Source organism: Heloderma suspectum, chromosome 13, assembly GCF_057233095.1.
Source record: "Heloderma suspectum isolate Gila_16-S chromosome 13, 16-S_ref, whole genome shotgun sequence".
In the NCBI taxonomy this organism is placed as follows: Eukaryota; Metazoa; Chordata; class Lepidosauria; order Squamata; family Helodermatidae; genus Heloderma; species Heloderma suspectum.
In genome coordinates, this window is record NC_139470.1 from 26,650,429 (window position 1) to 26,675,614 (window position 25,186).

The window sequence follows — 25,186 nt, forward strand, 5'->3', positions numbered from 1 at the left end:
ACTGGAGCATTTCACAACAAAACAGCTTACAATTCCAAAGGAAGCACATCCAAAGCAACATATATGATGGGGCATACTAAGACCCCAATAACTGTGCTGAAAAATAGCAGCAGGAGGTAGATAAGCAGCAACAGAAAAGCCACAATATTTTAGAGACGCTGAGAGCTAACAGAGGGAATCACGAGATTCCCTTTAATTTCTTTCTTCAGCAAACAGATGTCAACAAATTTAAAGAGCTACTTAACTATGCCAGACACAGAAGCTGTGAAAAGCTATTTTTATTTACTTATGATGCACGACAACTTGATAATGAGTTTTTAATTAAAAGCTATTTCTGTTAAACCTCCAAGGAGACAGTAAACATGGCAAGGTACAGCTACTGAGACATTTGGCTGGCCTCTGTGTCTAGTGGTGACTAAGAGAGACAGACAAGTAAGGCTAAGACAGTCAAAGTAGAATCCTGGTAACAGCATAGAATGGAGGTTGTACTGCAGAAAGCAGCTAGGAGAAGATAAATATTTTTAACCTAGAGTATTTATCCAACATCAAAACTTAAGTTTGCATCATGGGAATCTTGCCAGATCACCAGATGTTTTTCCAATGATTGAACTGGGTTCAGGCATCTTGACAGTGCTGTGAATCAAACTAATTTGGTCGCTACCTTTTATTGAGAGGGAAGAGAATTACTGTGATAGAAAAGCAAGTCTAATCCCTTGTTCAGATCCACACCAGAAACTGGGGTTGATTGTATTTATAATTATTTTTTAAGGCTGCTTTCCCACTGTGAAGGCCCCCAAAGTGGATTACAAATGTTTAAATAATTAAAAGTAAACATCATAGAAATACAATTAAAATCAGTTTTTAAAATATTTTAAAAAATAGTTTAAGCATTGGAAGCAGGTTGGCACAAACCCATTCCTGCCTTTCCCCTCTCATGCACAAGTCTCCACCATTGCCCAACTGCAGCCCTAGGTGCTATCATTGCCAACACAGGTTAAAATGAAACAGGGTTCACTTCAAATTCACTTGAAGAACAATGGATTCTCAAAGTGAATTTAATTGTGTACCCAATTTCATTTTAACCTGGGTTAGTGACAAACACTCATACGTAACAGTGAAACCAAGGGGTGTGTGTGTGTGTGTGTGTGTGTTTCGGGGGCGGGGTAGTCATTACATAGAGGAGAGCGCATGCCTAAGCCCTGATTTCAATTGTAGGTCTGAATGGGTATAAGGAAAAAACCTGAGATAAGGTGTTCTAAGAGAACTAAAAAGGCGTATCAAAGTAAGTGCCATGTGAGCAATGTGCAAAAATCATTACTCAAAAAAAGGATGCAAAGCCAAGGTGTTTCCAGGCAAAGTAATTCCCAAACTGTATATAATGTCTGAATTTGAGAGTTGTGTTTCCTGAACTGTGAAAGCTCTTCAATATATTATGAGGCAAGACTCAAAAAAATATGATAGGGCGTGTATTGCATATTTTAAAAATTCAACTATGACCATTTAAGAAAGCCAGGAGCAACAGAATCCGGGAACCTTTTACGAAACTGGGGTATTCTGTCAGCTATTTAAGAGTTGTCATTTCAGGTTGAGTCTGAATTTAAGGTATTCTTTTTTCAACAGCCTGTGAACATTCCCCAACCCTCCCTCCCCCTGCCAAAACATATCCAAAAGGCATTTATAGCTGCCCTTTCTGGTCCTTTGCTCTAACTCAGTGATTCTCAAATTGTGGGTCAGGACCCACTGTCTCAGCCAACTTTCAGGTGGGTCTCAGTGGTGCAGATTGCCCAGTGCCCCCGGGGTACCTCAGCCACAGACTATACAAACTGTAGAACCAATTTCGGGTCTAAGGCAAAGAGCCTAGCTGACCACAAACCACTAGTGCATGCTTGTTCCCAGTGTCTCTAGAACACAGCGATGCAAGTGAGTGTATGCATAACTCCTTCTGAATCATTCTATAGATGTTCAGTAACAAGTAATCTGCCAGAACCATGAGAACGATTTTTAATTTTTTCCACATTGTCCAGCAGGGGTAAAAATTATGGCTTGGTGTTCAATTCAGAAGGAACTGATCTTTCTTTTCCTGTGAGTGAGTATGAGCAAGGCCTCAGAGCATCCGCTGGGGGGTGATTTGACCCTCCATCTCATTTATATTTGACACCTCTGGTATAATGTTGCATTGCTCTTCAGCTATTGCAATGGAAAGTCCAAGCTATGCCTGAATGCATGAACTCCTTAACTGTGAAATCCTTACCAGCTTTATTATGAAGCCTAGCCACGTGGAAACAACACCTGGTTGTGTGGCAAAGTACACTCCTGTTTTGTTTGGGGCCTTGTGTTCACTTGGCAATAGTCCAGGGAAGTGAAGGGTGGGACAAAAGTTGCCTATCTTTGCCCTACGTTGCTTCACTGTCTTTTACAATATGAACCTAGAGAGAAGGAAATAATTACTGTGAACTTTCAAAGACTTGCACAGGAAACTCCTTTGCAACACCTCATTCATTCAGCTCTTTGTCCTATGATACAGAACACACACACACTTTTATTCCTCTTCATGTGTGACCCCAAAGAAGGTCACCTGACCCTCCAAATCATGTGAAAATGAATACCTTTGATTAACTCCTGGGTCAGGTAATACACTGATGAGCAGTCATCTACGGACTGCTAAGGTAGATAACTAATTTCAGTAGTAACAGGCACTAACCTCCCAAATTGGTAATAAGACACAAGGTTAGTCCTGATGAATTTGCCAGTTGAAACGGTCCCCTGTTACTGCTGCTTGTAAAGCTTTTCAGTCTACTTTTAACTCAAGACCTAAAAAAACACTCATTGCCAAGAGTATTAAGGGCAGGAAATCAGCTGGGACAATAGTGGCACCTCCACAGAATACAAATTTGGAACTAGAAAATCGTAGAAAAGGCAGAAATTCTTAAAACACCATTACACTAGTCAACTGAATGCCTTCATCAGGAATGCCACATACCAAAGTGGTCAATTCATGCCAAATGTGATATTGCTGAGACTTAGAAGGGCAACTGAGTAGATGAAGGGCATGGAAAACTTTGCCTTGAGGAGAGAGTGAAAATACTTGCTTTAAAAAGATAGCAAATAGAAGACAGCTATGACAGATCAAACGTCCTTGCCTTCTATATACATCCTGCCCTTTGTTCCTTTATGTATGCAGAAAAAATAAATTTGTACTCTGTTTGATCTTTCCATATCAAATCCATCTAGTTGGCAATAGTGGATATAACAAGAACCTAATTTCCTTGGGTATTAAACCTGCTGTTCATTAGGACCTCAACCTAAGGGATTATGATAATTCCATCTTCAAAGGAAGCTTTTGGGTAAAGTGTTTTGTTGTGAAAGCAGACCCTATTGACAATTTTTAAGGGTGGTTATTTTCTTTTTGTCATAATATGCTTTAGGACTCCTATTCTGCAGAGAAAAATAGGGTTAAATGTTAATAAATAAGATAATGGAAATAATTCCCTTAATTGAAGCTACAATCCTGTATACACATACCAAGGAGTAAGTCCCACTGAATTCAGTCAGCCTTACTTCTGAGAAGAAATACAGAGGATTATACTGTTAGCACCACTGTCAACTGGACTGACCCATCTTCATGCACATATCCAGAGACAAGCCTTTCCAAGTGAGAGCCAGGCTTGACTTTGCTCTCTAAGAATGACCTAGTGGAATTTCACAAGCAATGTTGTCAGAGTATTAGTTAAAATGAGGTTTTATTTCTGATACACCTAACATTTTGTTCTATTTTCTGAATAACCATATTTTGCCCTATGCCCCATTCTCCCCAAATCACAAACCCTTCACAGAATTCTTAAACCATATTATAATTGATATAATACAGAAACAAGATAGAAAGCAAGAAATCTGTCTGCGATAAGGAAGGTGTGCATAGAACTAAACACATTTGTGCATCCTCAGGATCCTGACCCATTCATGGGCAGGAACTACTTTAAAAGCTCTTATACTACAACTACTTGTTAACTACATATTAGTAAAAATGATCAGAACTACTTTGAACTAATTACGTAGTTTCAACTAGGGATGGCAGAGAATTCTGCCACGGATCTCGGTGAGGCCGAATGCCAGTGCATTCGGCCCCCTGAAATCTGTGGCGGAACGGCCTGCCCCGCCCGCCCCCCCACGGATCCCCCCCAGGACGAGACTCACCTGGGGCGGATCTTCTGGGCAGCGGCAGCTCTGGCGGTGGCTGGTCTTCCGACCGGTTGCCACCGCCGCCATTTCCACGCTTATAAAAAAAAAAAAAAAAAGATGTGATAGGCTACATAAAGATTTACGAAGCCTATCATGGCTAGGTTTAAAAAAAAAAAACACCACGACATGATAGGCTACGTAAATCTGTACGTAACCTATCACGGCTGGGTGGGTTAAAAAAAAACCGCATTAAAAAAAACGGCCGCGGAGGGCCCTGGGAAAAAAAAACAACAACCGTGTACGCAAATGGCGGTGGCTACAGCCGCCGCCATTTGCGTTCCTTATTTTTGGCCGTCTTAGTCTACATAAATATTTACGTAGACTATGACAGCGAAAATAAAGGGGAAAGCAAATAGCGTAGCAGGCGCTATTTGCGTCCCTTTTTGATTCCACATTTTAGCCTACGTAAATATTTACGTAGGCTAAAACGGAGAATCAAAAAGGGACGCAAATAGTGCCCGCTACGCCATTTGCATTCCCCTTTATTTTCGCTGTCATAGTCTACGTAAATAATTACGTAGACTAAGACGGCCAAAAATAAGGAACGCAAATGGTGGCGGCCGTAGCCGCTGCCATTTGCGTACACAGTTGTTGTTTTTACCCAGGGCCCTCCGCGGCCAGAAATCCGGCTGCGGATGGCTCTGGCCTGGCCTGGGCAGCTGCTCCGCGGAGCTGCCGCAGAGCACAGCTGGCCACAGAGGATTCCGGGGTGGGGGGGGGGACGGAAAGATCTGAATGTCCCTGATAGCCATGATAGTGCAGTCACTGAACTTGAGCCGGACATCCTAGAGAGTGAAGTCCAGTGGGCCTTAGGAAGCATTAGTAACAACAAAGCTAGCGGAGATGACAGTCTTCCAGCTGAGCTATTTAAAAGCCTAAAAGATGATGCTGTTAAAGTGCTGCATTCAATATGCCAACAAATTTGGAACACTCAACAGTGGCCACAAGACTGGAAAAGGTCAGTTTACATTCCAATTCCAAAGAAGGGCAACGCCAAAGAGTGTTCAAACTACCACACAATTGCGCTCATTTCACAATGAAATGAGGTGATGCTCAAAATCCTACTAGCTAGGCTTCAGCAGCATGTGAACTGAGAACTACCGGAAATACAAGCTGGGTTTCGAAGAGGCAGAGGAACTAGAGATCAAATCGCCAACTTTCGCTGGATCATGGAGAAAGCAAGAGAATTCTAGAAAAACGTCTATTTCTGCTTCATTGACTACGCTAAAGCCTTTGATTGTGTGGATCACTACAAACTGTGGCAAATCCTTAAAGTGATGGGAGTACCAGACCACCTTACCTGTCTCCTGAGAAACCTGTACGAGGGTCAAGAAGCAACAGTAAGAACCAGACATGGAACAACCGAGTGGTTCAAAATTGGGAAAGGAGTACGACAAGGTTGCATATTGTCACCCTGCTTATTGAACTTATATGCAGAGTACATCATGAGAAACGCCGGGTTGGATGAATCACAGGTCGGAATTAACATTGCCGGGAGAATTATCAACAACCTCTGATATGCAGACGATACCACCCTAATGGCAGAAAGCGAAGAGGATCTCAAGAGCCTCTTGTTGAGGGTGAAAGAGGAGAGTGCAAAAGCTGGTTTGAAACTCAACATTAAAAAAACTAAGATCATGGCATCTGGCCCCATCACTTCCTGGCATATAGAAGGGGAAGAAATGGAAGCAGTGACAGATTTTACTTTCTTGGGCTCCAAGATCACCGCAGACGGTGACTGTAGCCATGAAATTAAAAGACGCTTGCTCCTTGGGAGGAAAGCTATGGCAAACCTAGACAGCATAGTAAGAAGCAGAGACATCACCTTGCCGACAAAGGTCCATCTAATCAAAGCTATGGTTTTCCCAGTAGTAATGTATGGCTGTGAGAGCTGGACTATAAGGAAGGCTGAGCGCCGCCGAAGAATTGATGCCTTCTAACTGTGGTGCTGGAGAAGACTCTTACGAGTCCCCTGGACTGCAAGGAGGTCAAATCAGTCCATCCTAAAGGAAATCAACCCTGAGTGCTCATTGGAAGGACAGATACCGAAGCTGAAGCTCAAATATTTTGGCCACCTAATGCGAAGAGAAAACTCTCTGGAAAAGACCCTGATGCTGGGAAAGACTGAAGGCAAAAGGAGAAGGGGACGGCAGAGGATGGGATGGGTAGATAGCATCACCGATGCAATGAATATGAACTTGAGCACACTCCGGGAGAGAGCGCAGGACAGGAAGGCCTGGCGTGCTATGGTCCATGGGGTCACGAAGAGTCGGACATGACTGAACGACTGAACAAACTACAGCAGTTAACTACAGAGATGTGAAGGCCCAGAAAGAAAAGAGTCTTCTCCAGCACCATAGTTCGAAAGCATCAAATCTTCGGCGCTCAGCCCTTGGCGCTCAGCCTTCCTTATAGCATTTCCCCACCCCCAAAAACCAGTTTTTTCCATGGCCTCAAAATTTCTGGAAATTTTACATCTCTAGTTAACTACCTGCAGAAGTAGTTTAAGTAGTCTGAACTACTTATCATGAAGTAGCTACAATTATCATGCAACTACATGAAAAGTAGTTGGACTACTTGCAGTTGATGAATTACTGCCAATCAGGGCCCCTACATTTCTGAGTGTAAAGAAACGGGTAAAATGCCAGCAGCTACCAAAGTTGGCAAGAGCAAAAAGTGACAGTGTTAACAGAGATCAAAACAGAAGTCCCTTAAGAACAACAAAAATTCTTGTGGCACCTTGAAGACTAACACATTTACCTTGGCATTAACTTTCGTGAGCACTATATACTTCATCAGATGCATGAAGAGTTATCTGCAAATTGGCAGATCTATATACACGTGCTGGAGGCGGGCGGGGAGGCGGGCGTGGGGGGCAGATGGAGGGAAGATGTTACCAGGTTGTCAGAGGGAACTGAAATGCAAAACAGTACAGCTGGTGATGATTACCTTAATAATTGCCTGCACCTCAAGAAGAAGCTCAAAGCACTGTGAACATGCTTTAAATCACACTGCAGTGTTTATGTGGGGCCTGTAACATAGCAGCAGATCAAATGCTGCCATGCTAGACGTTTTCCTGGCTTGCCTATCAACTGCCTCCTCCTCCCACTCCGGGAGAAGGAAGCATCCCGCAGCCGCTTGCCTGAGACTGAGAGAGGAGCACTTCTCCCAGTGTGGGCACTTCCTTTCCCAGCAGCATGAGAAGGTGGCCTTGACAGCAGTGAGTTCCCTGTGCACAAGGTGAGGGAGAGGAGGGTCCCGTGAGAAAGCAGCTTGTCCGCCTGCCCCCTCGACAGTGCTGCTGCCAATGCCATTTCCCCCGATTGGAAAAATATATACCTGCCCAGACCCTGTGATAATCCTCAGAGACACTTCTCCAGGTGTCCCCGCTGAATGAGGTAGGTAGCTACTAAGAAGAAGGCCTTTTCAGTGGTGGCACCCCAGCTGTGGAATGCTCTCCCCAGAGCTGCTCACCTGGCACCTACATTGTGGTCTTTTCAGCACCAAGTGAAGACCTTTTTACTTTCCCAGCCTTTCAGTCCTTCCGTTTTAAAAATTACAGTAATGTTTTTTTTTAATCTTTGCACTGCTGCTGGCTTTTATCTTGGTTTTATTCTGGTTTTTATATTATGTTTTACTATGTTATTGTATTCTATGGTTTTAAGTTTTGTTTTGTGAACCGCCCAGCGAGCTTCAGCTAATGGGCACTACAGAAATGAAGCATTTGAATGCTGGGAGTTATAGGACCTTTTCTGTCTAAACATGCATAGGATTGCACCCCAAATAAATAAGAGAGGTACCTGGAACCACAGTTCCTCCTGTCTTGGGCAAGGTGCTGCTGGGTGTTTCCTCCCCTTAGAGGAGGGGGTGACATCAACAGAGAAGCCAGCCAAGCAGGAGTTACATGGCGGCTTTCAGTTCACTGCTGTGCTACAGACACCTACATATATTTTTTCAAAGTATCTCAAACTGTGCTCACCATGCTTCGAGCCTCTTTCTGATGTTCATTTGTCTTGGCCCAAAGTCTCCCCAGAGTACTTGTAAAATGAAGAGTACCAAACTCCCTCTGCTGGTCTACAGCTCATTGACAAGGACTCCAGTGCAAAGCTGCTGAACTGGAAATTCAGTAGCAAATTTGACACTGGAATTTGGCCTCAACAAATCCTGAGAATTTCTAGCTCCCCATAAAAATTGTCCCTCTTCCAGTCTTTGTTTGCACTGTCGATCTTGCTATGCCTATTAATCACCAATGGATGCTAGTCAGAAGTAGGTCATGCCCAAACTGACTGAGTCCTGGTTTGATTAGATTCTGTATTCATACACTATATAGTACAATGACGCATCTACAATTATTTCTTGCATTACTTGGCATTGTAAACTCACTGTGTAATTTTTCCCCTTCTCTCTATACATGGGTATATATACCTTACATGCTTAGATGACCGCTCTGCTCATCTGACAAAGCTTATAAGAAAAAGCTTTTGTCACAATAAATGTCTCACAACGCAACCCCATACACGCCTATCCAGAAGTAAGTCCCATTCAGTTCAATGGGGTTTATTTCCAGGTAAGCATACATAATGGACTAGTCTCACTCTTTAAAGTGCCAAAATACTTTTTTGTTTTCATTGATGATGGGATTTAAAAAGTTAATTCCTTAGAAACAACTACAACATTCAAACTTACTAAGAACACCAACTGAAAACTCACTTCACTTATACTTCACCACAGATTCATTGCACAGCTTTTCATAGAATTTTATTTTCTATTAATGCAAATGTAAGCTTATTTAGTTTACTCTTAATTTTCACAATTAACTGAACTGTGCAACAATCAGACCAGTTGGCACTACCAGCCCCAAAAGGAACATCAATGCTGTGGGTTGGACAGAAAGGCTGAAAACGTGCCCAGGCCTTGAATATCTAAACCCTCACAAATAAATGTTTTAAGAGGTTCTCCATAAATCTGTCCAGGAACATTCTTTATTCTCATAATTAATCCAAGGAGATAACTTCTAAATTAGTTATTAATCTTCTGAATTCCAGCTAAAAATGGTTAGTGGCCAATTTGTACACATTAGTTGTTATACCCAAAACCATCTTTAATCTATATTGCTTCTCATAAACATTCATTGGAACCCTGTGGGAGAGAGGTTGGGAGGGGATGATTTGGAGTGGAGAAGCAGCAGGCAGAGGCTGGGTTAAGCATACACACTCACACACTGCCATTTCTCAACTCCCAGAGTGGCTTCTTCTGGGGGAAAAAAGGGAAGGCCATCAGGGTTCAGTAGTTACACATGTTTCCATTAGGCTCTTTACCATCACAAGTAACTAGCTAAGATTAATAAAGGAATTCTGAAGGCTGCATACTGCACTATGAAGCTACAATAGCCACCCCGGCTGCGTAAGAATACCCCACAAAGCAGCATTTAACCTCAGAGAGTACAGCCATAACATTACCTCGCAGTTGAACTCCATCTCCGCCTCCATGGTAACAATCCGCACCGTGAACGTTTTGGGCTGCTTCCTCTTTAGAGAGCTGAAACTCATGCGAGATGCAATGGCACCAGCCATGGCGAAAACCCAGGAGAACCAACCTGACTACCGAGGGCGCACTTGGACCTCCTTCTACTCCAGGGAAAAGTCCCTAATGGGAGTGCTAGGTGAGCAGAGGTATGACACTATTCAGAGGCAACAATGAGGGATCCAATGAGAGAAACCTAAAAGAACCATTTAGCCCCTCTTAGGCCTTTCCTTGGGGGAAAAGGCTATGGGTCACCACCCTTAACATGTCTCCAAGTCTTGTCTCTAGCTCCCCAGTGTTTTTGTCCTTGGCGATGGGAAAGTGTTGAGATGGAGAAAGGGGGGGGGGGTTGTAAAAAAAAACAAAAAAAAAACGGGAAAAAGGACACTTCCCCTTTCAAAAGTTGCACAAAATTGCTTGGCCCCCTGGGGGGCCAGGTGATCTGAAGATTTTTATGGGGACGAAGAAGCCTTTGCACCAAGGTGAACTTCTGCTTGGCCTTCAAAAGCTTTGAGAGGCAGAAGTCCTGGAGAACAGAAGTGGTGTGGGGACAGGACGGGAGGCACAGCCTGCCAAGGGTCCCTAGGCTGTAACCAGGCTTAGGGGAGAACGGGCCAGGTAAGGATTCCCAATTTATTTGGGGAAGGATATGAAAGGGCCCTCTCAAGTTGCCTCAGCCGTTGACGGGGACAGCTTTTGTCTCAGCGTTTTATAGTTTTAGCTTTTAAGAGGAGCCTGTTTTGGAGGGGGGATTCAGCCACGAAAGGAGGCGTTACTCTATATGATTTGGGGAGTAAGGAGGCATCCTTTGAAACACCCTGGAGGGAAGAGCTAGGGAGAAAAAGTAGGATTAGCAATAAGTTGTTGTTGTTGTTATTATTATGATGATGAATTATGGGCACAACCCACAAACTCAGTATAGGGGAAGGAATGAGAAACAGGGGAAGGGGCTTTTTTTCACTTTGTGGGAAAGTGAGGAAGGATCTTGAACCCAGGGCCGGGGGCAGGGCGGTGATATTGAGCGGGGGGGGGGAGTTTTAAGGGAAGGAAGATGCCTGATAGGAGCCAATATAGTAAGTATTTGGGGAGGGGGGGTTAGAATCCCTAATGCAAACTTGGGGGGGGGGGTTCAGGGAGTGGTGAAATATTGAACCCAGGGCTGGAGGGGGGATATCTGGGAGGAGGGGGGGCAAGGGAAGGAAGGAGCCCGATATGAGAGAACGTAACGTGTGTTTTGGGGAGGGGGCTCGAATGGGGGGGTCGGGGGCCCTACTCTTGGGGGAGGGGTCCTTCTGCGTGAGGACTGGAGAGCGGGGGGGCTTTGGGGGCCGCCCTCCCAGGAAGGGGGGGCTCCTTTGCCCTCGCGGCGGCGGGGAGGACTCGCCTCAGGGGCGACCGGCGCTCTCGACTCGCCCCCCGCCGCCCTGCCTCATAGAAAAACTGCCCCTCACCTCAGCCATCACAGCCTAACCTGCCACTCCTTGCCCCTCTCCTCCCATTGGCCGAGAGCGCGAGAGCGCCCCGCCCACTCGGAGGCGGGGCGTCCAGTCTTCTGACCGCCCTTCGAGGCATAGGGCTTTGGAAGGGGCAAGGCCAGCGGTACAGTTCCGGTTTCCATGCGAACGGCCGCCCTTTGCGGGGCAGGAGGGGCGCTAGAGAGTGGAAAGAGGGCCCGCTGCACAACACTCGTTCAGAATCTGCGCTGTAGCTTGCCCTGTTCCTTCCACAGAAACGGGAAAAGTTACAGTTCGCTTTTCTTTCTTTCTTTCTTTTTTTCTTTTCTTGGTCTTGTGATGTCGTTGGGTTAGTTGCTTTCCAAAAGAACCGGAAATGGCGGCCTACGTTCGTTGTGGCTTTGACCGCCGGCTGGGAAGGGGGCGGGGAAGCCTCGGATTGGTCGTTGCGCCGCCATTCGGCCCCGATGACTCCCCGCCCCCTCGCCCCCGTGGAGATCATAGACACGAGGCAGAGCGGCTCCCGCCTTCGCTTCGCTCTGGAAAAAGCGAGTTGACGGGAAAGAGAGGCCAGGCTGGGAATGAGGTGCCCTTGAGCGCCCTCTCGTGAACGAAAGTAAGAGGGAGGAAAGAAAGAACAAAGAGAGAAGAGAAGAGAAGAGAAGAGAAGAGAAGAGAAGAGAAGAGAAGGAAACGGAAAGAAAGTAAGAAAGGGAAAAGAAAAGAGGGGGAAAGAAGAAAAAGAGAGAAAAAAGAAAGGGGGAAGGAAAGAGGGAGAAGAGAAAAAAATAAAACTTCTATATAGTTTGTGTGAAAAAAAAGTCAGAACTGGTGAAAAGGACAAACTGGAGGGAGATAACACCTTAGGGTGCAATCCATGCATGTTTAGACAGAAGAAAGCCCTACAACTCTCAGCCATCATAACAACATTTTTTAAAGTCGTTAAAAACAACCATAAACCAAATGAATTAAAATACACATGAAAACACATCAAAATTGCAGAATAAAAGCAGCACCTTAGGCTGCTGTCCTGTGCTTGTTTACCTGGGAGTAAGTCCTATGGAACAATGGGGCTTACTTCTGAATAGAAATGTGTAGGATTGCGCTGTTCAAATGCAGGAGCTTTCAGTGGGCCTGTTTTGTTATGAGACTTCCGGTGATCGCTAATCCTGGCTTAAATTGCTGCCTCTTTTTCCTTTTTTTTTTAAGGTTTAGAAAAATATACAGCAGATAGTTCCTGGAGGACCTCCTTGTTAACCCCCAAAGAGTCTCACAGCACCTTGAAGACTACATGGTGCCCTGAACATATGTATATCTGTGACACATCCTATGTTACTACAACCTGGTAGCCAACTTGGAAGAGAAAGTGCCTCTGTGCATGTGCAGAAGGCCATTCTTACTTCACAAATCCCAGTGTTTCAGGGGTTAGAGGTCAGGACTTCCAGCTAAGGACACTTAGTTTCCAGCAGTGTTGATACCTGCTGATGGCTCTTTTGTTTTTAACAACGTAAGCAGTACCCCCCCCACACACACACACACCCCAATCTTATTAACCATACACACTTATACCAGAACGTTTTGCATAAGTGCCATGGGGAGAATCTCTGAGATGAGATTTTCTGCCACTACAGGGTGGACTCTCAGACCAGCCATTCTCTAAGCCTGGCTCAAGGAGACTGGACCATTATTTCTGGCCTATTGCTCCTCCATCTATCATTTGCAAATGGAGCCCTTTACTGAAACCCAGAGACATCCACTTCCCCTCCACGCACACATTAAGCCTCCAAAGTAGCACCGTATCCTTTGGATTGACGTTGTGAGCCAGTAATAAACTCCAAGGGCATCCAAGGTATTAAAGGCTTTCATCATTCACTTCCTCAGCTTGGCCGGTGAAGTGTTGAAGGTACAGATCGAAGCCTCGCCTAACCATTTGTAGCATCCTAATGACCGGTGATGAATTTCCAGACACAGGGATTCGTGGATTCTGCCCTATAAGCCAGGGGTGAGCAGCCTCTTTCAGCCCGAGGCCCGAATTCCATGTCAGAGAAGCTCTCTGGCCACAGAGCAGTGGTGGGTGGAGCCAAAGGCAAAAGGGGCGGGGCAAAAACCCAAAATACCAGCATGCTGTAGCTTACAGCTCTCACTGCCAGTAACTGAGCCTTAGGAGAAGTATTTCAGCCTTTTAGAAGGGGGGGGGGAGAACCTGGGAAACCACCAAACGATTGGTAGTCAGGGGAAAGGGAATGGGGTGAGGGGACGGTGAGTGGCCCTCTGGGGAAACTCAGAGGGCCAGATTGGGGCCACAGCCTGAGGCTCCACACCCATACGTCGGCCTCGGATGTCCTTGCAATAGGAAGCACCACCACCTTTTTGACTGCTCCTGTGCCTGTAATGTTGGCCTGACTCAACAGCCAGCAAATCACCAGGGGCAGCTCTTCAGATCCCTGACCATACAAGTGTGCTGCTGCTTGCCGAAAGCCACCCAAACTGAACCCGTACAGGGGCTCTGGCCATTACTTCTTCCTTTGGGGATGTGTATACCACTTTCTCCTGCCGAAATGGAGATGCCCCAAACAGCTAAGTAATCATAAACCCCAGAAGAGACCGGCAGCGGGGGAGGTTTGCAGCTGGGGGGGGGGCTTTCCCCTCCTTAGCAGCTACCCCCCTCCAGAAATGTCCCCCCATACTGCAATTAGATTTTTTTGTAAGGCCCCCAATGGTACCCGTGGTTACTTTTTTCAAGCTGAAACGCAGTGCAGCAGGAGTGAAAGCAGGGGGAAAGTGTTATCTCCAGTCTCTGCAGAAATTGGAGATAAGAGATTTTGGTCTGGGGGGGACAGTGGGGGCAGGGCTTGGAGGTAGGGGGTGGGGCCAGGAAAGAGGTGGTGGAAACAGGAAGAAGATGGCAAGCTGGGTGGGCACCCTCGGGCAGCTGGTTCCCCAGGCCTGGGCTAGATGGACCAATTGTGGGGATGTTAAAGAGTTATTCTACTTAGATCCTACCCTTCATAAAAATCTCAGGGCGGGACACCATTAGTGGTGTTGTATTTTATTGTTTTGATATTAAAACAATAAAATTCAACACCTCTAATGAAACCAACAACTATCAGCAGAGAGAAACAAATACATCAATGTCCAGCCATAGTTGATGAACACATATAAATGCCTGGGTAAAGAGAGAGGTGTTAACCTTGTGCTGAAATACCAGTAAAGTTGGACCAGGCATACCTCCTGAGAGCCAGTTTCCAGAGTTGGGGTGCCACCACAGAGAAGGCCCTGTCTCATGTCTACACCCAATGTGATTTCCCCAAGGGTGGCCACGTGTTCTCGTTTGCAGGGACAGCGCTGTATTTGAAGGGTTGTGCGGTCCAAGTCTGGTTTGAAGAGAAAGAACCCTCAGAAGGAAGAGCAAACCAGAGGCCACGGAGTCACCCATCAACAGTTAGCGGAGCTGGGAGAGCAGACTGAGCAGGCACAGAAGTCACCTGGTCACCATTTTCCCAATGGTTGCATTTCTATTTAGATTCTAGTATTCATTTCCAAATTTGCACCCCTACTTAGTATATGCAGATTTAATGCAAATCTCTGTCCTCTTTGGTTCTCTTGTTTGGAAAGTGCGTAAGTAGCCACCCTGACCTCCCCTAGTGGTGGGGTGAGACAGGCCTCTCCAGATCTAAAGGTGCAGGCAGGCTGATAAAGGGCAAGGCATTCCTTCAGGTACTGGTATGACCAGGCATAAGGCAGTTTCCTGTGTTTCACTGTCAACATGGAGTTATGTAAGTCAGCACAGAAGAGGCATTCCCTCTTGTGCGAGAGCGTAAGTAGAAGGCCTCTTCTCAGAAGGTGCCAGCCAGACATGGATTTGTAAGCACTTACATTAAAAAATAATTAACATTTCTTAAAAATGATGCCTAGGGAATCAAGTACTTTTTAAATCAATTAATCCAATCCATTAATGCATTAGATTTTGTGACATCACTGCTCAATCACTCCCCACCCAACAATGAAGAATGCAGGAAGGAAATCTTTTTACCAAACATCATTTCTCCACCAGATTGTCATAAGGCTCTGTGCTTGGCATTAAATCAAATATAAGATTTTAAGTATTATTATAAAGCACAGCCTGTCTGCATCAAAATGAATCATCTTAAAAAGTAACCTCTAAAGTGGAGGGAAATGACTTTGTACTTTTCATTTCTCCTTGTTTATGAGGGACTTAAAAGACAGGCTGGAAATGTGTGTGTGTTTTTAATGCTTCAGTACAGCTGTCCCATCCCGATACCCTCCCAATGTGTTGAACTACAACTCCCATCATGATGGCAGGGTGATGGGAGTTGTAGTCCAACACATCAGGAGGGCACCCAGTTGCGGGAGGCTGCTTGAGTACCAGAGCATCTATGGGCTGTAGGACTGCAATGTTTAATTGTCAGGGCAAATCATAATCAATGGGACTATCAATTACGCACTTGATTATTTTCTGAGGTTATTTTGGTTCTGGGGCGTTATGATGGCTTTTTAAAGCCATCCAAATTGGTGGCCACGACTACGCCTTGTGGAAGTGAATTCCATAGTTCACCTATGAGCTGTGTGAAGAAGCCTTTCTGTTCATCTGTCCTGAATCTCCAACCAGTCAGCCTCATGGGTCGACCCCACTGGGGGCATCTTTACACCAGCCTAAAATCCTGCTCATTTCACATGCCAGCAAGGTGATGCTCAAAATCCTACAAGCTAGGCTTCAGCAGTATGCGAACCGAGAACTACCAGAAGTACAAGCTGGGTTTAGAAGAGGCAGAGGAACTAGAGATCAAATCGCCAACATTGGCTGCATCATGGAGAAAGAAAGAGAATTCCAGAAAAACGTCTATTTCTGCTTCATTGACTACGCTAAAGCCTTTGATTGTGTGGATCACAACAAACTGTGGCAAATTCTGAAAGAGATGGGAGTACCAGACCACCTTACCTGTCTCCTGAGAAACCTGTACGAGGGTCAAGAAGCAACAGTAGGAACCAGACATGGAACAACCGATTGGTTCAAAATTGGGAAAGGAGTACGACAAGGCTGCATATTGTCACCCTGCTTATTTAACTTATATGCAGAGTACATCATGAGAAATGCCGGGTTGGATGAATCAGAGGTCGGAATTAACATTGCCGGGAGAATTATCAACAACCTCCGATATGCAGACGATACCACCCTAATGGCAGAAAGCGAAGAGGATCTCAAGAGCCTCTTGTTGAGGGTGAAAGAGGAGAGTGCAAAAGCTGGTTTGAAACTCAACATTAAAAAAATGAAGATCATGGCATCTGGCCCCATCACTTCCTGGCATATAGAAGGGGAAGAAATGGAAGCAGTGACAGATTTTACTTTCTTGGGCTCCAAGATCACCGCAGACGGTGACTGTAGCCATGAAATTAAAAGACGCTTGCTCCTTGGGAGGAAAGCTATGGCAAACCTAGACAGCATAGTAAGAAGCAGAGACATCACCTTGCCGACAAAGGTCCGTCTAATCAAAGCTATGGTTTTCCCAGTAGTAATGTATGGCTGTGAGAGCTGGACTATAAGGAAGGCTGAGCGCCAAAGAATGGATGCTTTCGAACTGTGGTGCTGGAGAAGACTCTTACGAGTCCCCTGGACTGCAAGGAGGTCAAATCAGTCCATCCTAAAGGAAATCAACCCTGAGTGCTCATTGGAAGGACAGATACTGAAGCTGAAGCTCCAATATTTTGGCCACCTAATGCGAAGAGAAAACTCCCTGGAAAAGACCCTGATGCTGGGAAAGACTGAAGGCAAAAGGAGAAGGGGACGGCAGAGGATGAGATGGCTAGATAGCATCACGGATGCAATGAATATGAACTTGAGCACGCTCTGGGAGAGAGCGCAGGACAGGAAGGCCTGGCGTGCTATGGTCCATGGGGTCACGAAGAGTCGGACACGACTGAACGACTGAACAACAACAACAACAACAACAACAACAAAATCCTGCATTTAAAATGGGGCTTTCTGCTTCTGTGTTAAATGCAGGTTCACCACTGACTCCCTTTACACACGCTTTCTTTCCCCATTCCCCTTTCCCACTCCTTCTCCCCGTATCTGAGGGCTCCTTCACACGGAGCTTTTATCCTGCGACTGAGATTGCTCCTTCACGGAAGTTTGAGGGCTCTTTACATGACTCCGTCACCCTGCCGTCACCCTCCCAGGCATGTCCTGCACTTAATGCCCTTTGTTCCGTTTTTAAATAGATCATAGATCATAAGCTATCAAATTACCCCGGTGTGTTCCGCTTCAGTTTCCTCCGTGAAAAGAGTTAAAGCGGCAAGAAGAGGAGCGAGATCAATGAAAGATAATGGAAGACTCAGAGATGGGGAGAAGGAGGGGGGAAGGGGAGCGGGGGTAGGAAGTGGATGAAAAAGGGAGTCGTCGTAATCCTGCATTTAACACAGAAGCAGGAAGCCCCATTTTAAATGCAGGATTTTAGGCTGGTGTAGAGATGCTCCCAGTCTTCCGTTATCTTTCATTGATCTCGCTCCTCTTCTTACCACTTTAACTCTTTTCACGGAGGGAACTCAAGCGGAACACAACGGGGTAGCTTGATAGCTCATGAGCTGTGATCTATTTAAAAACGGAACAAAGGGCATTTAGTGCAGGAGACGCCCTGGAGGATCACGGCGTCATGTAAAGAGCCCACAAACTTCCGTGAAGGCGCAATCTCAATCGCAGGATAAAAGCTCCGTGTGAAGGAGCCCTGGATTCTAGTATTACGGGGGGGGGGGGAATGTCTCCCTATTCACATTCTCCATACCATGCATAATCCTTCAAGCCAGAAACTGATCCGCAGAACTTCTGCATGCGCAGAGCATGTGCTCTACCACTGAGCTGTGGCCACACCATCTGTAGTAAAGAAGGAACCACCTGTAGCTTCTTCTTTTCCCATCACAAAGCTGCAGTGATGGAAGAAGCAGTGCCTTCTAGGGTTGCCAACCTCTTTTGATTTTCTTTTTACTGGCCTTGTTCCTGGACCTGTGACATTAACACCAGATATGACATTCCCCCCATCTTTTTAACCCTGTACCAGGAACGGTGTCACTGGCTAATTTTTGGCACTTTCGCTGGCTTTGAAAGGCACAGAAGGGGAACCAAGGGGGAAAAACTGGGGGCTGTAATGAAGGCATAGTTTTCTGGCTAATATGGATGTGTGAGTTCTTCTTAGGGCTTTCCCGAAGGGGAGACGTGATAGTCTGTTGCAGCAAAAACAACAAGGAGTTTTGTGGCACCTTAAAGACGGACAAATTTGTTCTGGCAGAAGCTGTTCTGGACACAGTCCTTTTCCTAAGATGCACGTTAGCCTCTTCATGCCCTCCATCTGCAGTGTATACAGAAATTCCTCAAACAGGGACTTCCTGGGTACTGTATATGCCACGCTTACAGAAATAGCTTGTGGCTTTGTGCATGCTGGGAACTGTAGGACTTTTTTTTTTCTGTCAGAACTTGCATAGGATTGCACCCTGAATTAGGTAGTCAGTTGCAACCGACCAATTGAGGAAGAAGGGGGACTTACTTTAAACTGATATTTGGAAGGATTTTCCCTGGGAGTGCTGATCCATTATAAAGCTTGCTTATTTTAGGGGGAACCTATGTAATTCTCTGTGTTATAGATACATACACAAGCCTACAGAGAGGATAAGGGTGCAATCCTATGCATGTTTAGACAGAAACAAAGTCCTACACCTCCCAGCATGCCCCAGGAAATTTAAGATTTTTTTTCTGCCTAAACATGCAGAGGATTGCACCCTAAGTTAGCTCTGAAGTTAGGTAATTGCTTACCTAAGTTAGGTAAGCAGTTGCATCCGACAACTGGGCAGAACCTAACCCTCTGAAACAGATGTGGTGTGAGTTGGACTAACCTGACACCCTCTCAAGGGCGGAGTGACTTACAGATGGGAGATGTCGTTTGGACTGTAGAATGGCTTGCACAAAGGGGGCCTTTTCTGCTGTGGCACCCCAGCTGTGGAATGAGCTCCCTTGAGAGGTTCGCCTGGCGCCACCTATTTATTTATTTATTATTTATTTATTGCATTTATACCCCGCCTTTCTCCCTCTCGCAAGGAACTCAAGGCGGCTTACATTATCCTCCTCCTCACCGTTGTATCCTCAAAACAACAACCCTGTGAGGTAGGTTGGGCTGAGAGTCTGTGACTGGCCCAAAGTCACCCAGTGAGCTTCCATGGCCAAGTGGGGACTAGAACCCGGATCTCCCGGCTCCCAGTCCGTCACTCTCACCACTACACTACACTGGCTCTCTCTACTCACCTACATTGTACTCCTTCCGGCGCCAGGTGAAGACCTTTATATTTCCCCAGCATTTTAGCATTATAGTATTTTAGCTGTGCTGTTTTAAATCTGTAACTGTATTTAAAATCTCTGCATGGGTGCTAGTTTTTATTCTGGCTGTATTTTTATACTGTACTTTTAAGCTGTTATATTTTATACTGTTTTTATTCTTACTTTGTGGTTTTAATTTTTGTGAACTGCCCAGAGAGTTTCGGCTATTGGGCGGTATAGAAATATAATAAATAAATGCTATCTTGTACCCGTGACCTCATCATACCAGAACAGGCACAGCGGATATTTTGCTAGAGTTTGTTAGAACGGACTTGTCAACAACTGGACTAAAAAGTATATCAACCCCTGGTTCTGGGCATAAGGAGAGACAGAAGATTATCTGTCAGAGGTGAGCCAAGCCCCTGTCTGTCCGTTCCTGATCTGACTATCAGCTTTCTGTGGAGACTTGGCTGATCTCCCAGTAAGGACTGGAACCTTGGTGAAACAGACATAGCATCATGATAGATAGGCAAGTTAAATAAAAATTAGTAATCATTATTCATGTCCAAATAGGGCAGCAAGATGTTAATGGGAACTGGTCAATGCGATCGTATTATGCCAGTGCTCTGTGATCTGTTTCCTGGCCCAATTCACAGAGCTAGTATTAACTTTTAAAGCCCTAAACAGTTTGTGGCCAGGTTACCTGAAGGATCGTCTCTTTCCATATATACCTGCCCACATCCTAAGATCATCTTCAGAGGCCTTCCTCCAGGTGCCCCCATTGAATGAGGTGCGGTGGGTGGCTACTAAGGAGAGGGCCTTTTCAGTGGTGGCACCTGGTTGTGGAAAGAGCTTCCCACTTACATTGTGCTCTTTTTGGTGCCAGGTGAGGAAGACTTTTTTCTTTTTAGTCCTTTCCAGGCTTTTTTGCCCTTCAGATTTGCTTTGGGCTGCTGTGTTTTTAGATTATTTTTACACTGTTGCTGGTTTTTACTTTGGCTTTGTACTGTTGTAAACTTTTAAAGGTTCTATATTTAATAATGTCATAATTTGGGGTTTAAACTTTGGTGCACCGGCCAGAGAGCTTTGGCTATTGGTCGGTATAGACGTTTAGTAATTACATACGTACATATATACATACGGTAATACTGTATTACTTTGCTTTGTGAGCAAAATAAAGTTTTGAACTTGCATAGTGAGTAAAATGTTCCTTTGGATGAAGGGCTGCCTAGGTGTTTCTGGGGGCAAGATAACTGTGTAACTGTCCATGCTTACTTGAAAGTGGGTTCCGCTGAATGAATGGTGATTCACCAGCGACTAATGGTGCAGTCCTATACATGCCTACTCAGACATAAGCCCCACTGAATTCAATGGGGCTTTACTGCTTAATAAGTGGATTGCAGAGGGAGTAATGGAACCATCAGATTAGCAGTGTTGAGGGTCAGGTGATAGTGCAGTTTCTGCAAAGGCTCATGTGAGCCTTCTCCAACCTAGTGCCCTCCAGATGTATTGAACTACAACTCCCATCACCCCAGCCAGCATGGACAATCGTCATGCTGGCTGGGGATCATGGGAGTTGCAGTCCAATGCATCTGGAGGGTCCCGGTTAGGAGAAGGCTGACTCACACGCACAAGAGTCCTGTAAAGTGAGATTAATATTTGTAGGTTCAAGCTCTCACTCAGAATATCTTTGTGTGGCTACTGAGCCAATCCTTCAATGTGGGTCACCCTCTATAAGAGTAGAGATAATTCACGTTCCCAAGAGCTTTGTCAGGAGCAATTGAAACTCTCCTTTCCTCAAAACAGAAAATAAATCAGCCCAAGAGTGGATTTGTCAATGTCAGACTTTATTCCCTACATCCAGAAATCCTCTTGTTCTCGTTTAAATCGAAAATGCAATTGCTGGACCTGTCTACGTTTTTGAAATCTCAGTGACTGCATGTTCAGACTGTGTTTGTTCGTTTGTTTTTGCTCTTAACGTTTCAGTCTTCAGAATGCCAGAAAACTCACCGTAGCTCACAATAATATTACTTTATAGGAGGCGGCATTTTGCATCTAAAGACTGTTTTAATATTAAAATGTTTGAATATGTTTTTATTTATTTATTTATTTATTTCTATACCACCCAATAGCAGAAGCTCTCTGGGCGGTTCACAAAAAAAGTTTTAAATGAAAACAAATATTATTTTAATATTAAAATAATATTGAGATGCAAGACCTTTTAAAAAGCATTCAAAAGAGACTTTTTAAAATGTAGATTTAGATATATACAGAAAAAAACATGATTAAAAAATTCATTCCAAAAGGTAGGTAGAATCCAGTTGTTTATCCAGAATTGCTGTATTATGTTTTGAAATGTGTTGGAAGTAGGCTGTTTATGGTTGCTTTGGTATGTATTGCTGTCTTTGAGTTCCATGCCCCTTTCATCCTATTTGTGTGGAAACGCCACATAGAAATAAAAATAATAAGTATGTTGGTCTTTTGCTAAGAGTCTTGGGAGAAACATAAAGCTTGCAAGCCCAATACAAGATGTTAGCTTTGACTTCTAAAGCTCTTGCAACGGGTACAGAATGAGACAACTAGAACATTTGTGAGATCTAGGGGATAAAATCCAACCTAAGGCCTGCTCTCAGTCCCATTCATTTCAATGGATCTACTCTAAGGAGGACTTACGTTGGATTTTACCCAGTGCCTTCAGATCATATTATTCCTATTCTGTATTGTTTACTTTGGCTGACTGTTAGTTTCTGGGCCCAATTCAAGGTACTGGTTTTGCCCTTTAAAGCCCAAATTGTTTGGGGCCACGTTATCTGAAAGGCTGCCTACACCTGTATGAACCTGCCCAGGCACTAAGATCAGCGATGGAGACCCTATTCTCTGGCCCAATGGCAAGAGCCATTAGGTTGGCAGGTACAAGAGACAGGGCTTTTGTAATGGTGGCCCCTCACCTCTGGAACTCCCTCTCCAAAGAGATATGCATGGTCTCAACTCTGCTGGCTTTTAAATAAAACCCTGAAGACTCGTTTATTCCAGTGCGCGTTTAGTGCTTCAAAATTATTAGTAACTGCTGCTGCTACTGATATTTGTATGTGTGTTTGTGTGTTCATGTTTTTGTGGTGTTGTAAGCTGTCTTGTGAGGACAGGTAGCCCACAGCTTGGGACCCAAGCATCTTAAGGACCAACTGTTCCCATATCAAACCCCACAAAAGTTAACACCTTCTCCTGTGGCCCTGGAGTTCAAGCAGGTAGCAACAAAGGGGGGGGGGGGTTGTCAGAGGCATCCCAGCTAGGAACACAGGAAGTCAGACCCTTGGTCCATCTAGCCCAGTATTATCAACACTGACTGGCAGCAGCTTTCCAGGGTTTCATGCAGGAGTTTTTTGAGCCCTGTCTGGAGTTGCTGGGGATCAAACCTGGGACCCTCTGCATGCAAATACCACTATGCCATGGCCCTTCCCCTAAAAGGAAAATAAGTTTCCAATCCTCATGGTTCCAAATAAAGGGATGATTTTAAATCGGGACTTAGGAATCTGGCTTCTACTGAATCCAACCATCTGGCCCAGTATCGGCGACACTGACAATTCAGGCAGGAGTTTTCCAGCCCTGCTTGGAGAGATGTCAGGGATCGAACCAGATATCGAACCGGGGACCTTGTGCATGAAAAGCAGGTGTTCAACAAGCGAGCTGTGTCCCCAGTTGCACAACGCTTTCTCCCCAAGGCCCCCAGTTACCCGCTTTATCGTCTTTCGGGCCTCGGGTTAAGATGTTTTTATTCTCTCAGGCATTTAAATGAGTTGGTATTTTAATCGCCGGTAATGACAGCTTTCGACTCTACTGTTTTTATCTGGTTCTTTAATTGTGTTAATGTTTTGTTGATTTATCTGTTGTGCTTTAGGTGGGGGAGTGCATGGCAAACTGGCCTGAAACAACTGTTTGCAAAGGATTGGCCGGGGGGGGGGGGGGGGAAGCGTGTGTGTATATAAATGCCAGTAAATAAATAACACATTCATTGTGGGTAAAATTCATATCAAAATTTATGGAAGAAGGTGGCAATCTGACATGTGCATTGCCACGCCATCCTAAGCACTAATGCTGTTTTAAGCTCAGTAAACACCTTGTTCAGCCCCTAGGTTTTTATGTTTGGTTGCTATAATTATAATTTTCAAGGAAGAGGCAAGGATTTGTGTGTGAGTTCACATTACACTTGTGATGAAGTTTGCGGTTCAAGGTGTTTGTGATCATGTTACTCAGAAGGGAGGTGCTGCTACTCACTTTCCATTGTGTAGACATCCAGCCCAGGTTGCCAACTTTTTTCCCCCTGGCAGAATAACCAGTGCCTTTAACAGCTGCCCTAACCACACATCCCGCAAGGGGCGCTTTTTCTTGTTTCTTTTTTAGCAAGGGAGACAGGACTCCCTTGCTAAAATCTCTGTGGGTCAGGCTGCAGTCAAGGCACAGGAGCTGCGCGGCCGAGAGGGGGGGGGGGGAGTGGCGACCCTAAAGCTGCGAAACTACACACACTTACCAAGTCCCAATGAATACAAAAGGGCTTACATTTGAGTAAATCATGCATACAATCGTGCTGTAAATACATGGGACGTTATTTTCCAGCCAACGCAGCTAGGTTCACGCTGCAGGGCGGCTAGGCCGTTCAAAGCACGTTACGACGCGGCTAGTCCACATCAAGGCCGCAATCCTATACGCATTTGGGAGTAAGTTCCATGGAATATAGCGGTACCCCCTTTGGAGTGAAGATGGGGGATAGCATGTTGCTGCAGGTTCATTAGGCTACAATCCTATGCTTGTGTGGGCAGAAAAAAGCCCTATTATTCCCAGCTGGCTTGGGAACGCTGGGAGTTGTAGTGCTTTTTTTTCCCCCCCCCTGCCTAAATATGCGTAAGGTTTGCGGCCTTGGGGTTTTTAAAGCGTGCTGATCAATTCGCATTTGAGCCGCTGCCTTCAATCCACTTACAACGGAGTAAGCCCCAACGAAACACGGAGGGGCTTGTTTTCTAAGCACGCGCGCGCTGTAGGGCTCTCATCCCCTACCGACTAGGAACGAAGGTTCTTCCCAACAGGGAGTGCGTGCGTGCGTGCGTGCAAACACGGGAACGCAGGTTGCGGCTGCACGTCTGAACGCTCCAAGCCCACTGAGGGGCGGCTCGGCGGGGGTGGGGTGGAGGAAGAAGGAACCCGACCTCAGCCCTCCGTAAAACAGGCCCGTTAAAATGCACGGGACTTGAAATCCGTCGTGACGAGCGGAGCCCCGTTCGTTCCAATGGGCCTACTCTCGCTAGGCCGTGGGCCGGACTTCACCCTCGGTGGCCCGCGTCGCGGCCGCAGCCTCCCCGGGAGTCGACGCGGGCGGGACTCCTCGCGAGTAAAGGGCCCCGCCCGGCCGGCCGGCCCAGGGGCTGGCCCCAGCTGGGCCGCGGAGCCAAGGTCCGCCCCGCGGCGCCTCCCTCCGGCCCGGCGCGGCGGAGAGCGAAGATGGCGACGCGGGCGTGCGGGATCCCGGCGCGGCGCGTGCTGCTGGCGCTGCGGGGCGGAGGCCCTTGCCTGGCCCGCGGCGGCGGAGCCCGGTGAGCAGCTCGGCCCGGACGCAGGGCGCCGCCGCCGAGATCGCAGCGCCCCCGCCCCGGCGCGCCCT

General features: G+C 45.9%; 2 protein-coding genes across 16 annotated transcripts in view; one reads left to right on the forward strand and one right to left on the reverse strand.

Annotated features, from left to right (window-relative positions):
- Window positions 1-11,266, reverse strand: part of NF2 (NF2, moesin-ezrin-radixin like (MERLIN) tumor suppressor) — a 104,285-nt gene extending 93,019 nt beyond the window's left edge. For 5 of the 12 annotated variants that reach the window (XM_084819370.1, XM_084819373.1, XM_084819375.1 and 2 more), the window contains exon 1: window positions 9,699-10,171. In XM_084819370.1, coding sequence (XP_084675496.1) covers window positions 9,699-9,812 — 114 coding nt within the window. In that variant the 5' untranslated portion in view covers window positions 9,813-10,171. Of the gene's footprint in view, window positions 1-6,999; window positions 7,124-9,698 lie in introns of those variants that run through there. The other 7 variants (XM_084819369.1, XM_084819371.1, XM_084819368.1 and 4 more) reach the window with 6 other exon arrangements.
- Window positions 11,267-25,002: 13,736 nt separating this feature from the next.
- The window catches only part of NIPSNAP1 (nipsnap homolog 1), a 52,980-nt gene continuing 52,796 nt past the window's right edge, over window positions 25,003-25,186 (forward strand). For all 4 annotated transcript variants that reach the window (XM_084819387.1, XM_084819384.1, XM_084819385.1 and 1 more), the window contains exon 1: window positions 25,003-25,118. In XM_084819387.1, the coding sequence (XP_084675513.1) occupies window positions 25,027-25,118 (92 nt within the window). In that variant the 5' untranslated portion in view covers window positions 25,003-25,026. The remainder of the gene's footprint in view (window positions 25,119-25,186) is intronic.